Source organism: Muscardinus avellanarius, assembly GCF_963383645.1.
Source record: "Muscardinus avellanarius genome assembly, chromosome: 17".
Lineage (NCBI taxonomy): Eukaryota > Metazoa > Chordata > Mammalia > Rodentia > Gliridae > Muscardinus > Muscardinus avellanarius.
In genome coordinates, this window is record NC_137803.1 from 51,624,733 (window position 1) to 51,642,611 (window position 17,879).

Below are 17,879 nucleotides of genomic sequence, written 5' to 3' on the forward strand. Positions count from 1 at the left end.
AAACATAGACTGGCAATGTGGATTAAAAAACATAATCCAAATATATGCTGTTTGCAAGAAACTCACCTTAAAGCCAAAGACATTCATAGACTGAAAGTGAAAGGATGGAAAAAGATATATCATGCTAATGGAGACCAGAAATGGGCAAGGGTAGCAACGAAACAGACTTTGAGCTAAAACACATCAGAAGAGACAAAGCAGGGCACTTCCTTTTATTAAAAGGAACAATCCATCAAGAACATATAATGAGAGGACTTCCGGGAAGATGGCGACTGAGAAAAGCGGGGCTTAAGAGTCCCGCTAACAACCAATCTCCATTACCACAAAAAGAGCGCCTTTCATAGCCAGAAAACACCATCACCAGAAAAACAAAAAAACCACCAGGCTCCAGAGAGAAAGCGGACTGAGAACAGAGCTCAGGGCCACAGAGGAGACACACGCGCCCGAGGACGCGGCAGCAGCGCCATACTGCCGGCGGCAGCGGCGAACTCAGCGGATGGCTACAGCAAGCCGAGGTGAGCCGATGCGGAACAGCCAGGCGGGATCTTTCGGCGCAGACAGCATTTAAAGCTCCCAGTGGCTGAGCTCAGCACACGCTGCAGGGATTCAGAGTGGAAATCAAAACCAGAGAAGAAAAAATACGCCAGCCTCATGGCCGAGGGCGTGGCAGAGGCGCCATATTGCCACCGGCGGCGGCAGCAGCAGTGAATTCACCGAGTCCAGTACAGCTACATCTACGTACTCAAGAACAGTGAGTCAAACTGCGGGCCACAGAGGAGAAATCCCAGTATTGTGCCTCCTGGGACTTGACCCAGTGAGGGAGTGGTGGTGGCAGAGATATCACACCATAGGAGAGCGTGCAACCTGGCACCCCCCATAGTTTAAAGCAGCCTCTATCGACTCCCTGGGTCGGAGACTCTGTGATACAACCCAGTAAAGGAGTAGTAGGGTCTGAGATAATACAGACTCGAGATCCAGAGCACCTTAAGTGAAGCCATAGTGACCCAAGGGAAGAACCCAGAGAAGGCACAAACCTCCGAAATCATGGGAAAGAGGAATAACACTGAAGTAATGAATGTGCACAACCCCACAACATCAGAACCTGATAAAACAGAAAATCAGAGATTTCTAGAAGATCAAATCAGGAAAATAACTGTAGAAATAATAGAGGTGCTTCGAAAAGAACTCAGAGAGAGAGCCAAAAAGAGATAAAGGATGCAATTAATGAAGTAAAGGCCTCAATTCAAAGCACAAACAACCGATTAGACCACATGGAGAACAGAATCTCGCTCTTAGAAGATGAGCAATCCAAAAATGAATGCATAGTTTCTAATCTAGAAAAAGATATCCAACAGCAGGAATCTGACATTGAAGAAATATGGGCCCATCTTAAGAGAGCTAACCTAAGAATAATTGGAATAGAGGAGGGAAAAGAAAGTGATACCAAAGGGATCAACAATCTCTTCAAGGAAGTAATAGCAGAAAATTTTCCAAATATAGAGCAAGAGGTTGATACACAGATCCAGGAAACTTATAGAACTCCTTTTAGACAGGATCCGAGAAGAGGATCCCCACGCCATATAATTGTCAAAATGACCAATGTGGAAGCCAAGCAGAGAATCTTAAAGGCAACAAAAACAAAGGGCCAAGTGACATTCAGAGGCAAACCAATTAGAATCACTCCAGACTTCCCAAACCAAGTCATGAGAGCCAGAAGGGCTTGGAGTAACATATTCCAAACTCTGAAAGAAAACAACTTCCAGCCAAAAATTTCCTATCCAGCAAAACTTTCTATCAAATTAGATGGAGAAATAAGAAGCTTCCATGACAAACAGAAACTGAAGGAATTTATGCCTTCAAAACCAGTGCTAGAGAAAATACTCAAAGAGATTAACTACAAAGAAGAAATAGGTAACACTCACCAGAACCAGAGAAACAAGAGTTTCCATCCAACAGACAACTAAGATTGGTTATCTGTGGAGATTCATTACTTATGTTAGTCTTTTACCTATCTCTAAATTGTATTGTTTGCCTTTATTGTTGTTAATTTTTAGGATTTCTAGTTGGAATATTAATATACCTTCAGATATAGCATTTGGAAATATTTTATCCAATTCTATTAGTAACTTTTAACTCTGTTTACATTGTCTTTGGATATACAATATTTTCTTTTATTTTTTAGGAAGTTTGTATATTCTTCTGTTGCCTGTGCCATTGAAATCATATCCAAGAAATCACTGCCAATTTCAATGTTGTGAGGTTTTATGACCCAGATTTTCTCCTAAAAGTTTATAGTCTTAAGATTTATATTTAGGTCTTTTATCTAGTTTGAGTTAATACTTGTATGTGGGATTAGGTAAGGGTCCAATTTTATTCTTTTCCATGTAATTATTATTTTTCAACAATATTTAGTTAAAAGATTATTATTTCCACCACCAAATCTTCGTGGAAACCTTGTCAAAAATAACTTGACAATATAGGGAAGAATTTAGCTCTAGGCTTGTATTTAACTCCAATGGTCTATATATCTGCCTTTAGAACAGTACTACACTGTTTCAATTATTGTAGCTTTATACGGTTTGAAATCAGAAAATATACATCTTCTAGCTTTGTTTTTGCTTCGAGATTGTTTTGGGTATCTAGAGTCCATATTCCATATCAGGATAGATTTTTTTCTGAAAAATAAATATATGATAGTTTCACCTAAAAAAAAAGAAAAAATATTCTCTGGTAAGAAAGAAAGCAAAAAGAAATATTGAAATGTTATCTTTAAGTCATCAAAAGCTTGGTATCAGACAAATGAAACTGTTATGTGAGATTATCATTTTTAATTTTGGATAAATTGCTATAATACTAGATGTCAACCACCAAGCCAAGCATGGGAGGGAGGGATGGGGAGAGAATGGGGTGGGGATCGGGTGGGGGCTGACTGGGCGATGTGTGCATGTATGTCTACAAAAGTTTGTATCCCACTATGATGTATGAATACAGTGCACCAATAAAATAAAATTAAAAAAAAGAACATATAATGATAGCAAATGTTTATGCTCCAAATGTGGGTACAGCCACATTTGTAAAACAAACCTGCCTGGACATCAGATCTCAAATAGACCCAAATGCAATAATATTGGGAGACTTTAACACACCTCTCACATCACTAGATCAATCATCAAGGCAAAAGATGAGTAAAGACTCTTCAGAACTAAAAAAAACCTATAAACCAAATGGACCGAATAGACATATACAGAATATTTCAACCAATAACAGCAGAATACACATTCTTCTCAGCAGCCCATGGAACCTTCTCCAAAAATAGATCACATCCTGGGTCACAAAGCAAGCACCAGCAAATTCAAAAGATGTAATATAATTCCCTGAATCTTTTCAGACCACAATGGAATGAAAGTAGAAATCAACAACAGGAAAACCAAAAGAAACCATTAAAATACATGGAGAGTGAATGATACACTACTGAATGATGAGCGGGTAAGATCAGAAATAAGAGGAGGAAATAAAGAATTTTCTGGAAATAAATGAAAATAGAGACTTACCAAACTTACCAAATTCTATGGGACACTTTGAAGGCAGTGTTAAGAGGAAAGTTTATGCCATTGAGTACCCACATATGATGAACAGAGAGTCGCCAAGTAAACAAACTAATGACACATTTCAAATACCTAGAAAGACTGCAACAGTCCAATCCCAAAGCCAGGAGAAGGCAGGAAATTATTAAAATCAGAGCAGAAATAAATAAAATGGAGAACAAAAAAACAATTCAAAGAATCAACAAAACAAAAAGCTGGTTCTTTGAAAAGATTAATAAGATTGATAAACTCCTGGCCAACCTAGCCAAAAGAAAGAGAGAATCAACTCAAATTATTAAAATCAGAAATGAAAAAGGAGACATCACCACAGACAGTGGGGAAATTCAAAGGATTGCCAGAAACTATTTTGAAAATTTATACTCCAATTGACTGGAAAACCATGGAAGAAATTGATAATTTCTAAGCACATATAACCTACCTAAACTGAACCAAGAGGACATAGCAATCCTAAACCAACAAATAGTAAGCAAAAAAAAAAAAAAAATTAAAAAAAAATAGAAACAGCAATAAAACTTATTCCATCAATTAAAGTATTTCCATTTAAGGTGGTGCTGGAGAGCATCATGCTGAGCAGGATCAACCCAACTCAGAGAGTCCAGGGCCACATGTTGCTCTCATATGTGGAATCTAGAGAGAAAAAGGGAAGACACAGGGACTTCATGGAAATGAAGTCAGAGACTAGGAGTGAGGTGGCAGGAGAGCACAGGGAAAGGTGAGGTGTGGGAAAGGAAAGAGACAAATAATGTTATGTGCATACATGGCTGTATCACTATGAATCTCACTATCATGTATAATAACAATACACCAATAAATTTTTAAAAAATATTTCCATTTAGCCAAGTTCTGCTCCTTGCCCTATGACACCTAAGATGATAGACAGTGTCTTATCATCAATGAAATTGATAGAATCAAGACAATATGGTAACTCTTTTTTTCCCTAAAATATAAACTTTGCATCAAAATATTGTCAGGCAGCCGGGCGTGGTGGCACACGCTTGTAATCCCTGCACTTGGGAGGCGGAGACAGGAGGATTGCGCAGGTTCAAAGCCAGCTGCGCTGGCTTAAGAGACCCTGTTTCCAAATAAAAATGTATAAAATAGGCCTCGGAGTGCAACCCAGAGGTAGAAGGGTTTCCAGGAACCCCAGTACCACCAGAAAAAAAAAAAACAAAACTGTCAGGCAATTTCAGTTTGTATTCAGTCAAATATATTAACAATGGATACACTGGTGCCACAGTGGGAAGGGTACAGGTTTGGGGTCAGGAGACCTGGCTGGACCCCTGCCACCAGCACTCACTACTGTGATTTTGGGCTGTTGTAACTCTTTGACCTTAATTTTCTCCATGAAAACATAAGCCCCATAAATTCTTGGGGTTCGGGGGATTGTTTTATCTATTGATATATCTCTGTCACCTGCATGTCTGACATATATTAGGAGCCAAATAAATATTTGTTGAATGGATGAATGAATGAATGAATGAATGAATAAAATAATATCTATTTTAATAGAGTGGACATAAGATAAGAGAAAATGTAAAAAAAAGTTAAGAAAATGTTCGCATGTAATAGACATAATAAAAGGTATGTGTGACTATAAGGTACGATGAAAAAATATTCATTTGATAATTGGAATCAATTGGAATTACATTTCACAAAACAGGAATAAAAAAAAAACTATGTATTTCCTGATTATAAAAAGATTGACAGGGCCAGGTGTGGTGGCACACAATTGTAATCCCAGCATTTGGGAGACTGAGACAGGAGGATCAGGTTTCCAGACAGCCTCAGCTACTTAGTGAGGCCTTTGCAACTCAGTGAGACTCTGCTTCACAGTAAAGGATAAAAAATAACCAAACTATGGAACCAGCCAAGATGTCCATCAACAGATGAATGGATTACAAAACTGTGGGGTATGTACACAATGGAATTTTACTCAGCCATAAAAAAAAAACACAATTACATCATTTACAGGGAAATGGATGGAACTGGAGGACATTATGCTAAGCAAGATTAGTCACTCACAAAAAAAATAAGAAATGGATGCTTTCCCTAATATGTGAAAGCTAGGGAGAAATGGGCGACAGGAGGAACTCTAGATGAAAAAGAAAATCCTATAGAGGAGCAAATAAGACAACGTAAATGAGGGGATAGGAAGGGGGAGAAGGAAACTCTAAAGCACGCGATGTACTTAAACATATCAAAGTCAACCACTAAGCCAAGCATGGGAAGGAGGGATGGGGAGGGAATAGCGTGGGGACTGGGTGGGGGCTAACTGGGCAGTGTGTGCATGTGTGTCCACACAAGTTTTTTTTACCCCATTATGATGTATGAATACAATGCACCAATAAAAAAATTTAAAAATAGGGCTGGGTGTGTCGCTTGGAGGTAGAACCCCCATGGGTTCCATCCCCAGTACTGCAGGAAGAAAGAAAGAAAGAAAGAAAGAAAGAAAGAAAGAAAGAAAGAAAGAAAGAAAGAAAGAAAGAAAGAAAGAAAGAAAGAAAGAAAGGAAGGAAGGAAGGAAGGAAGGAAGGAAGGAAGGAAGGGGAAAGAAGGGAAGAAAGAAAGGAAGGAAGGATATGCTAAGGTGGCTTTTCTAAGTCTACTTACCAGGTAGATAAAATACTGAAAATAGAGCTTTACTTTGTCACCAGCCCCATATTCTACCTCATGAGCCCTGCTACCCAGAAGATCTTTATATTTTATATGTTTCTCATTTGAACTTCCCGTGTAAAAGACACAAAAATACAAAGCACTTTATATTAAAATCACATCCATATTCAGGAAGTTTGATCCTGCTTCTACCTTTTTCCTGCAAAGCATCAGCCACTGATTAGAAGAAATAACCGCTCTCTTATTCTCGTTTCGGGCCCCCCCACACTGGGTGGACATTACAGTTCCTGGTTTCATGAAGGACAATGACAGGACAAATAGAGATTGGCCCTGCATGGCCAAGGAAGGATGGAGGGTGAGCCTGAAGGGGAGCCCTTCCTGCCCCTGGGGCAGGCTGCTCCTCCCCTCCCCAGCCAGCTCCTAGGATAGCGTTCCCACCTCCCACCCTACTGTCTGTCCTGTGTTTGCACACTTAGCCACTAGTGCCAGGGACCATGGCCGGGAGCGCAATCTGTGTCGAGCAAGCGAAAAATGTTGACATCAACCTGGCATTTACCTGTGAAAAGCCTTTTTTAAAAAACAACTCTAAGAAACAACAGCTTGCTTTCTTGAGACATCTAACGTAGCAAACACAAGCTGAGAAGAGAACTGTTAATTAACATTTTCTCTTCAGATCAGCTGTCTGCCAAATAAATAGCTGCCTCATCAAGCCCGGTGCCGTTTTCTGCTGTCGTCTCCACTGTTTGCGGAGAACCAGAAGGAGGATTAAATTGGGAGCTTCTCACGGTGTGAGACCCTTTTACAGCTTTGACATCACAGCCTGGAGCGCCTGTCCAGGGCCCGGCAACCCGTCCTCTCTCCCTGCAGCTGCCCCCTCCTTCCTCGCCCTCAGACCATGCCTCACCGTGAAATCTGGTTGAATCGATTTTTTTTTTTTAACATGGTCAAGCTTTTCTAAACTTTATCTTAAAAAAAGCCAATATGCCAGAATGACCAGAGAAAAAAAATTGGATAAAGCTTTCAAGGGGAGCATTACTCAATCGAATATTCAAAGGCACTTTATACTAGCAGAAATAACACAGATATTAGCACAAGAACCAAATACAATGTACAGAAACAAATCCAAGTATACATAAAATGTTTGCGTACACACATTAGGTTTAGTGAATTCAGCTAAATGTACAAGAGCGAGCGGGCAGGAGAATGCAAAGGCATGAGCAGGAGCAAGGGAGAGGCAGGGCAGAGTGTGCCAACTCCTGGGCAGCACACACGAGGGACAGGGATGCTCTTCTCCCAGCTGGCCCAGCTCCCACGCCTCCTGGCAGGAACATCTCAAGCTGAGGACAGCTCTGGAGGGTGACCAAACACCGCGTGTACTTCATAGAGTGTGGCCCTTGGATTAGCGAGAGATGGGATGGTAGGATATTCAAGGTTACTTAACCCTGTGAGTTGCCTTACAAGGTCTATGCAGTGCCCATGCATAGAAGCTAATCATGAAATATGCCACAAATAACTAAAACATAGCTCTATGGCCTTTTATAGTTAATTTTATACTTTCTCTTCCACAATCTTTACTTTTTTCTCGTGTGTGTGTGTGTGTGTGTGTGTGTGTGTGTGTGTGTGCATGAATTCACATATGTGGTACTAGGGATTGACCCCAAGGGCATTCTACCTCTGAGCTACACCTCCACCTCTATTTTATTATTTGTTATTAATTTTCTTTAATACTGGGGGTTGAACCCAGAGGCATTCTACCACTGAGCTACACCTCCAGCCCTATTTTATTTTTTTATTTTGAAACAAGGTCTAAGTTGTGGGGGGCCTCACAAGTTGCTGAGGCTGGCCATGAACCTGTGATCCTCCTTGTCTCAGCCTCTCAAGTACTGGGATTATAAGTATGCACCACCATGCCCAGATTATTTTTTAACTTGCAACAGGGTCTTGCTAAATTGTGGAGGGCCTAAGTTGCTGAGGCTGGTCTTGAACCTGCAATCGTACTGTCTCAGTGTTCCAAGTACTGGGATTACAGGCATTCACCACCATGCCTGGCTTTATAATTTTTATTCTTTTGTTTCATAAACATTAATGAACAGTACCATGACAGGTGCCAGGGATTAAGAAACAAAAATTACAAAGATTATCCTAAGAGTGTTCAAAATACAGTGAGGGATTGAGGGGCGTATGTGTGTGTGCGCAGGTGCGCACACACATCCATGCAGAAGTAGAGTTGTCCATGTATCAGGTAGGTAGGGGTGGGGTATAGATGGAGAGATGTAGATATGTGGGACAGGAGTAGGCAGGGATGAGTTTATGTGGGGGTAGGAGTAAGAAGAATCTTGTAGGGGAGGGATGTGTAAGACTATATGGAGGAGGAGTGTGTAGAGATGGGGGCGGAGTTACGTAGGGAAGTGTGGTGTCATCGGGCTGTGGAGAGGGAGCCCTATGTGGGGATATGTGGGAGGAGGTGAACCTTGAGATGGGGAGGAATACATAGGGCTAGTTGTGGGCAAGGGGACTCTAGAGAAGTATGGGGTTGGGTACACAGCGCCGTGTGTGTGTGTGTGTGTGTGTGTGTGTGTGTGTGTGTGTGTGTTGTGCCTCATTCTCTGATGTATAAAGCAAAAAAGAAGGGTGTAAATGATGACGCGAGCAGTCTTGCATTTTTCCCAAGAGACTTTTTTCCAGCCCTCTGAAAAAGGCGCAGCCACAGCCATCCCCTCCCGCAGGGGCAGCGGGCAGGGCAGCGGGGTCACCCACCTCTCGCACTGCGCCCCTGTGTATCCCGGCTTGCAGGCGCACCTCACGCTTCCCCCGCTCACCACGCAGCCGGTGGCGAAACTGCAAGAAGACAGAGAAAGGCTACAGTGAAACACACCTCCAGGGGCTTTATGTTGTTGTTGTTGGTTTGTTTTTTTTTTTTTTTTTTTTTTTTACCACAAAGGACTGACCTGCAATAAGTAAACATCGAAACCCATTGTGTACACAAAATTTTTGTGTGAAGAAAATTGTGTGGAGAAAATGTTGCCCCTGGAGCTCCAGTGGGAATTGGGGAAGGGCTAAGTGAGTGATGTGTGCATGTATGCCTCTACCATCTAATACCCCACTAAGATGTATGACGACAATCACCAATAAAAAAATAAAAATAATTTAAAAAATGTTTCTCCTTGAGGCCTAGAGAGCTCAGGAGAAATTCTTTCAGCTGACATTGGGCAAACCGGGTAGGGGAGAACTGGAGGTATTTATTACATGTATGGCTTTGGAGACAGGCACTCCTTCCCTTGGGACCCAGCAAAGCAACTCGCTCTGGAAGAGATGATTACCACAGTGTTTTTCCAGGAATAACAAGGAGGAATACAAGTCTAGGCAGGAAAAAAAGAACAGAGTTCTGATTCCTTTTTAAAATCTGTCTCCTTGTTTATTCTAGTTTCTTTTCTATTGGGCACACTACTGGATAGAGGGCCAGGCCCGGGGTCCAGAGAGGAGCAGGGAGCAGCTGGCCCTCCATGGTATTTCCGAAGGTATAATCATTGCCTGTTTTCACATTTTTCCCCCCAAACCAAGTCTTTGGTGAGGCTTTTGATTCCTTTTCTTTTAGCTCTAAACTGACATGTATTTGAGAAGCCCCTTCACGCCTCATGGAGAGAGCATGAAAAGCCCTTTTACCTTGCAAAGTGTCTACATTACACTGACAGAAAGCCCGGGGTGGGGGTGGGAGGAATAGCTCTGTTTATCATTTGCTGGTAAGAGAATTTATACTTGGGAAGCCTCTCGTATCCTATTACATGCATACAGAGGTACACCTCTACAGACACCATTAGGAACCCATCAGCAGTAAGACTGTGGCTGACAGGAGAATCTGATAAAAAGAGTTTCACTCCAACTTGGTCGAAGCTGGAAGCTGAAGCTGACCTTGGTGGGGACAATGTGCTCCGTAACCCACAGTGAAGCGCTTTCCCCCACAGCCAGGGTAATCTTGGTGCGCTCTGCCCTTGTTTGCATCTGCAGAAGCGAGTCTGGGCAAGCGTGCAGTGATAGATCCCTGTAGAACTAATGCTGCAGGACTGGGCAGGCTCAGGGCTATCAGACACTGAGAGCAGGGCGGGCTGAACACTGCATCAGAACATTTCTCCAGAAGCAGCACCCTTGGGCACCTGACTTCTGCCCATGTGAAGACTTGGCCAGTTTGTCTGATATGGGGCTGATGTCAATCTACCTTTGTGGTCCATTCTTGCTTCTGGGCCTGGGAACTTTACCAGTTTCTGGATTCTCAAACCAACTGTCTTGACTCACTTAGTTGTCTGTTGTGTTATTCTTTATGTGTGTGGCACTGGGGATTCAACCTGGGGTGCTCTACCTCCAAGCTATACCTCCAATCCTATTTTTTTTTTTAACTTTGAAACAGAGTCTCACTAAGTTGCTGAGGCTGGACACAAACCCATAATCCTTCTATCTCAGCCTCCAAAGTACTAGGATTACAGGCAAGTGCCACCATGTCCAGCTGTTGTCATTTTTTGCTTAGACCCCATGGAGAAGGCATTGGGATGAGCAAAGGTATGAAAAAGTGCCAAGTCCAAACAGACCATGGATCACCATGAGCAGAAAATGGTGACTCTACCCATGGGGCCTGAATGACAGCTCGGATGGGGTCACAGGGCTCGCGATGGTCCCAACGCTTTCATCACACTGAGTAAAACCGAGATGCTTGGCTAGTGCTGTGAGGTTCTACAGGATCTGAGGCCTGGCTGACCCTCCAACTTCATCTCCATCTGTCTCAGAAGCCAGGGAGAACCCGAAGAAACCCTCCAGCTCCCCTTGCTATCTGGTACTTGCTTTTAGTTCACTGTATACATCACTAATTTGGAGGTCTCGCAGCTGAGCAATGTATTATTAGTGTCCCGCTAGTCTCCCTAGGTAACGCCTCTGACGTATGTGTCTCAATGATAATGGTTGCCTGGGTTACTTTACAGGGACTGGAAGGCCGCTTTTGTGGAAACCGCTGACTATTCACTTGGGCCTGCACAAGTGTCCTCTTTGAGGGACTTCCTAGACGTCAAGAAACTCTGCCGACAGAGCACGCCAACACTGCCATTTTACAAACACTAAGCCATGAAGAGGACTATGCGTGAGCGGACCGTTGATTACTCGGGCATCAGAGTGTGATGGGCAAAAGGGTGGATTTCCCAGCCTCTCCCTGGCTCTGACTTCAGCTCCCTCTGCCAGTCCATGAGCACATCTCTCTACAGGGGCTTCACTGAGGAGCACAGGCTAAGGGTCCGCTCATCATCCAGGCTCTGCCAGACAACTCCAGGCCTTGTGGCCGCCTTCTCTAACACAGCTGTGCTCTCACCACCAATCATATCACACTTCCTAAATCTTCATCTCTATCTAAAATTCTACTTCTTATTTTTTCAGATGTATAGTGTGAGAGCCCAGCCTTCTCTCCCTCCCTGACCCACTCCAGGTAAAGCCCCAGGAGGTCAGAGACCCCACCTGTCTTGTTACTGTATTCCAGTTTCCCCAGCATGTAACAGGGCCAAGGCCTGGCCCCATGATGGGTGCTCAGGAAAGAATTGTTTACCAAGTGAACAGCAAAAGAAAAGATGAAAAGGAAATGTCCAGAGGAACTTAATTTAGAAAGACTGCTTCCATTTGATTGCTTTGTTTTGTTATTTTTGCTTTCTACTTGTGTGATGTATGTGTTCATGTTTTTAATATAACAACTCAACTGAGATATAATTCACATGCCATTAAACCCAGCCATGTAAAACATACAGTGGCCTGGATAGTCACAGAATTGTACAACCATCCCCACAGGCAAGTTTAGAACATACTCATCACCCCAAAAGAACCCCCATGATCCTTTATCAGTCACTTTCCTTTCCCCCATCCCTCCCCCACCTCCTCTTCTAGGCAACCGCCAGGCTCCTTCCTGTCACCGTAGGTTATTTTGAAGCATCTACAGTACCTGTTGGTATGAGGGCACGGGCAGACCCTACAGGATCCGTGGACAGCGTTCCCATAGTGACCCTCCTTGCAGCGCTCACAGTGGTTCCCAGCTGTGTTATGCTGACAGTTCTAGGGACAGATGACCAGGACAATGAACATCAGCCTATTACATGTATTGTTTTTGAGGTCATTGTAATCTTACTCAATTATAACTCCAGTCCTCTGATCCTATACAGGGATATCAATTCTGCTAAACATATTTTTTTCCTGTTTAATCACAGTTGGTGCCATACAAAAAGGTACAAATTATTTGGAGAAATGAGGAAGTAGAGAAAAACCATCTGGATTCAAAACCCATTCTAACATTTCAGAGCTGTGGAATCTTAGGTAAATTCCTTCACTTCTTTGAGCTTTATAGTTTTTTGTTTTGGTTTTAATGATATGTGACTATATATAAATTTAGTTTTCTAAAATGTACAGTAAGAATAATGCCACTTTCCAGAGCTGTTGGAAGGATTTTTTTTTTTTTTTTTCAGTACTAGGGATTGAACCCAGGGGCATTCTACCTCCGAGCTACACCTCCAACCATATTTTTTTCCCCTTATTTTGAAACAAGTTCTCACTAAGTTGTGGAGGGTCTCACTAAGTTGCTGAGAGCCTCACTAAGTAGCTGAGGCTGGCTTCGAACCTGCGTGATCCTCCTGTCTCAGCCTCCCAAGCGCTGGGATCACAAGCGTGCGCCACCACGCCTGGCTTTCTAAGAGTTTTTTTTTTTTTTAACATAGATCCAATTATGTTCATGTCAAGGTCAATGTTTAATGGGAGCTGTTCTTCAGTAAAGTGTTGAAGTGATAGAACTTTGCAGCTGAGCTATTGATATAAAGCCTAATAGATTGTGTAGAATTACTTTCGAGGTCTTTTTATTCCAGTACAAATTATTTGGCTCTACCCTAGTAATAAAGACTTGAATGCACAAAAAAAATCCAGAAAAATATCCCTTGGTGTGGACATTTGGTAATTCAAAGACATTTTGTGTTAATTAAATAACCTAGAGTATAATTTGAAATTTTTGTTTACGTGTTTTATTTCTGTATGCAGCGATGACATTTGGATAAGAAATTTTAATGAATGTTTTCTTTAATATGCTCAAACTAGGAAGTATTAGGGATACCAGAGGGACTCCAGATAATAGAAGAGAAACCTCAGCAAAGCTAGAAAGGAGGGCAGGAGAGGAAGGAGACTGAGGTGGACTGATGGAGGAGCTATGTCCGAGTATGTGTAAAAGTATGAATGTTGCATGGTCAACCTGGACACTCATTGTGGGGAGGGAAGGGAAGAGGAAAGCAGGGGAGGGGAGGACACCAAGTACTGTGTGAATGTATGCCATTTTCAATGCGATCCACATAAAAATAAAATAAAATAAGAAATTTTAATGAGTGTGAGTTTTAAAATAATATCTGAAGCATAGCTACAAAAGCCAACATACGCATGTATCACAGGAGCACAGGGCTTGCTTGCAGTGGAAGAGACTGCCCTTCAGTTGTGAATTACATTGTTTTGTACAAATGAAACAAAGCCTTCCTTCATGAACATTTGAGTAACAGAATTATACAAAAAGTTCTAGTGCTTTCTATAGGCTGCTAGGGCGACTAGTCAACAATAATTTATTGTATATTTCAAAATAGCTAGAAAAGGCTGGGCGTGGTGGTGCATGCTTGTAATCCCAGTACTTGGGAGGCTGAGACGGTGGGATCGCAGGTTCATTATAAGCCTCAGCTACTTAGTGAAGCCCTCCAAAATAAAGAGAATAAAAAATAAATTAGGGCTGGGGCTATAGCTCAGAGTAGAATGTCCTGGGTTAAATCCTTAGTGCAGTGGCGGGGGGGGAGCTAGAAGAGAGGATTTTGAATGTTTCCAACACAAGAAATGATAAATATTTGAAGTACTGGATATGCCAATTGCCATAATTTTGACATTATACATTGAATCTATATGTATCAAAATATCACACTGTACCCATAAATATGTATTATTATTACAAATCAATTAAAATTTTAAACTAAACACTAAGATGTTGAAATATCTTCTTCTTGTTGTTGTTCTAGATAAGGAGTTGTGCTATAAGCACAAGAGATTAGGATTTTATAAAATGAGGAGGGGCTTTAAAGAAGGATGTCATTCCCACGTCCCCTTTGATCATCACCAGAAAGCTCGCCCTGTGTGACGCCTTCCTTCGCTCCAAGTCTCACCGCAGTGCAGGTCCTTCTTTATGCTTGGACACGGGGCTCACGTCTACCCGGAGTTGATCTGTCCTGTGGGCATGCTAGAGGAGGGCACTGGCCCTTCTTTTACCTTTTTTTTCTCAGCCACCCCAACTCGATTGTAAAATAGCTTTATTTTGAACCAATTATTTATATTTCTACTTTAGCTTTCTTTTTTTAATGCAAATGACAATTTTCAAGAACATGCCTGTAAAAATACACTTTGGTCCTATGCCTACTTAACCCTGAGACTGAAAACGCTGGAGAAACAAGAATTGCATGCAGGGCTTCAGTGTCCCCTAAAGACACTCTGACTCTGGTTCTCCTGCGGGTCAGGGGACAGGTTCATGAAGAGGTCAGACCCATGTTGCTTAATAAATTCCCTTAACAGCATCTGAGATATCCTCCCTAAGAGACCATACTGAGGGCCAGGACAGGCCGCCCTGGCTCAGCACACTCTAGGAACTCCATTTGTGATCCCTGGGGGAGGACGATATGAACTGTGAATCGCGGGACGTTGTTCTGGGCTGTGGGATGATGGGCCTCAGAGGCAGGGAAAAGAAAGTGAAAAGAAAAGAAAGTGAAGAAAGAAGATGGGAATGGAATGGGGGACGGGAACAGCGGGAGAGCCAGCTACTGTGAGTGAAGAAGTGACAGTAGAAGGCGTGGGAATTGGGAGGAAAGGAGGAGATGCTGGAAGAGAAAGGGGCCAAGAGAAGAGGGAGGGGCGGGACCTCACAGAGGGAGGGCAGCCTGGCCCACAGCGCCCTCTGCCCAGGAGCGCCCAAGTAACACTCCCCCTGCTATTCCCTCTTCAGACCAGACACACAGTGCTTTAGGCAAGCAGTTGGGCTACTTCTTTAAAAAAAAAAAAAAAAAAAAAAAAACTCCAAAGGTTTATTGGTAATAACCAAGAATACTTGGGATGACATGGAGATCTGCACACAGGCGATGGTCCTTGATTTTAGAAATTTACTTTGAACCCTGAGAGCTGGAGGTCAATTTTCAGCAGAATCAGCCTGAAAGCCCATTTGCTACTGAGAGGGACCTGGTCTCCTCACCACTGTTCTTTGAGAAACGAGCTGGGCCTGTGGCTTTCAGAGAAGAATCGGCACTTAGTACCCACTGAGGGCACACACGAGCTCTATGTATACGTGTGTGTATACACGTGTGTGTACGTATACATGTGTGTGCATGTGTGCACATTCTCCACTACGCAGCGAGCCTCTCGAGAGGGATTATGTCTAACGGCCTTTCAGCTCTTGCCTTGGTACCTGCCATAATAGCAAATGCCCAGTAAGGAGTTCCTGAATGAAGAGTCTGTAGAGGCCAATGGCATTTGGAGACAAAGACAGAGCTACAAAAAAAAAAAAAAAAGGAAATAGAAAAAAATCTCATTTGATTAAAATATGAATTATGACTCACAAGTTACTCTTTCATACGGTGAGCTCGACAAAGAGAAAATTCTTTTTGTTCTTTGGCAGCTTTTATAAAGTGGACTTGACATTTAGTGGTTCAGCGATGGGACAAATATTTATTTTTAATTAAAGCATCCACCTGTGTTACATACAACATACGTACCAAGCATAAACCGTGATATAGGAATGCCTATGAGTTGGAAAACACTCTTTCTCCATATCTTTTTTTCTTTTTGCTCAAATAAGGTTATAATCCAACAAAATATTCTATCAGGCGGTGCTTTACAGCACTTTTCTGGCCTGCCCTGTCTTGCAGAGGAAGCAGCTCCCGGGGCTGAACTGGCTCGATAGTCAAGGAACTCAAGCAGCTGAAACACACTCCAGGTGCACCACGCTAGGCAGAAGAAGTCATGTCAGCAGAGTGTAGCCCCAGAGAGCACAACACCAGGGCCCTGCTTTTCTGAGTGTGCCAATACTTTCTTCTTTTCCTGACTGGGGAGGTTCAGGCTACTAAGGAGAATAGCTCTGATCAAAGAGAAGAAGTATGCAGTATTAAAAAGGTTCAGCTTCAGGGATGCAAATGAAAAGTTTTCTTTTCATGTGGGAGAATTTTATAAAACATTCTAAAACAAGTTCATTTTCTTCTTTTTTTGTGTGTGTGTGGTACTGGGGGTGGAACCCAGAGGCTTTCTACCTCCTGACCATACTCCCAGACCTATTTTATATTTTACTTGGAAACAGGCTCTCACTAAGTTGCTGAGAGCCTCACTCAGTAGCCAAGGCTGGCTTCGAACCCGTGCGATCCTCCTGTCTCAGCCTCCCAAGCGCGGGGATTACAAGCGTGCGCCACCACGCCTGGCTAAACAAGTTTATTTTCTAGTAGATAAGCTATACAAATCAAGGACCGCCCTGAGACCTTAAGTTCATTTTCCAGTGGATAAGTTATAGATGTCAAGTGCACGCAGCTGGGGATAAAAATGTAAGGAGGAGGAGGGAGAGACACTTTCCTACTCCTAACTCCTTCCTCTCACTCACCTTTTCCAGACTCCACTGTCTTGGCAATGGTGGACGATTTGTGTTTGACTGATGGAATGTTAGCCATGGGCCTTTCTTGCATCCCCTTCTCCCTAAATGGCTTTTTTTTGTTTGTTTGTTTGTTTGTACTGGGGATGGAACCCAAGGGGTATTCTACCTCTGAGCTATGCCCCAAGCATAGGAATTACATAGGAATTGTTCTCTTCCTCTGTATTAATTAAACATTTTGTTTAAATTTTATTAAACAAAATATTTGTTTAATAATAAACAAATTATTTTTATTCTTTATTTTGAAGCAGGGTTTCACTGAGTTGCAGAGGGCCTCACTAAGTAGCTGAGGCTGTCCGCAAACCGCGATCCTCCTGTCTCAGCCTCCTAGCCACCACGCTCAGCCCTGGATGTTTTTTTGAGTTTGTGCTCATCTGACAGCAGCAAGTCCTCCTCCTGCAATGTCCTACCTCCCCAACAAAATTGGGGCCCAAAGTAACAGCCCTGATTTACATCCTGGCAAGAATTAAGTCCCCAGATCTATCTATTGATATTATTTAATGAGGCAGAGACATGGAAACTAAGGTATAATGTAATTGTTCGTATACCTGTTCTCTTCTGATGGTGTATGTTGAGATAGAGGAAAAAGTGAAATGTAGAGGAAAGAGTGTAAAATACACAAATCAGCCTGATGTTGTTGGCGCCTCCTATATGGTGAGAGCAACCTCTATTTAGGGTTTGTAGGAGATGACCTTGATGTCTCACACCATAAGAGAGTCAGGGAGCAGAGGCAAATTGCCTGCAGATAGCACCAGACTATCAGTTTACTCACAACACATATTCCTGAGCCATCCTGGCATCGATCTGAGTGTCCATTGCAAGTGCAGGGAATACACCGTCCAGGGTATGGTCCTTTGTTCTCGCGATAGTATCCAGGGCTACAACCCTATTTTCCAAACAAAATGTTTAATCAATACAGAGGAAGAGAACAATTCCTATGTAAAACACATGAT

The 17,879-nt window shown here is 42.6% G+C and overlaps 1 protein-coding gene across 4 annotated transcripts in view; it reads right to left on the reverse strand.

Annotated features, from left to right (window-relative positions):
• Window positions 1-17,879, reverse strand: part of LAMA3 (laminin subunit alpha 3) — a gene marked incomplete at both ends in the record, with an annotated part of 284,682 nt that overhangs the window by 59,541 nt on the left and 207,262 nt on the right. For all 4 annotated transcript variants that reach the window (XM_080714582.1, XM_080714581.1, XM_080714584.1 and 1 more), the window contains 3 exons: window positions 8,976-9,056; window positions 12,184-12,293; window positions 17,699-17,812. In XM_080714582.1, coding sequence (XP_080570708.1) covers window positions 8,976-9,056; window positions 12,184-12,293; window positions 17,699-17,812 — 305 coding nt within the window. The remainder of the gene's footprint in view (window positions 1-8,975; window positions 9,057-12,183; window positions 12,294-17,698; window positions 17,813-17,879) is intronic.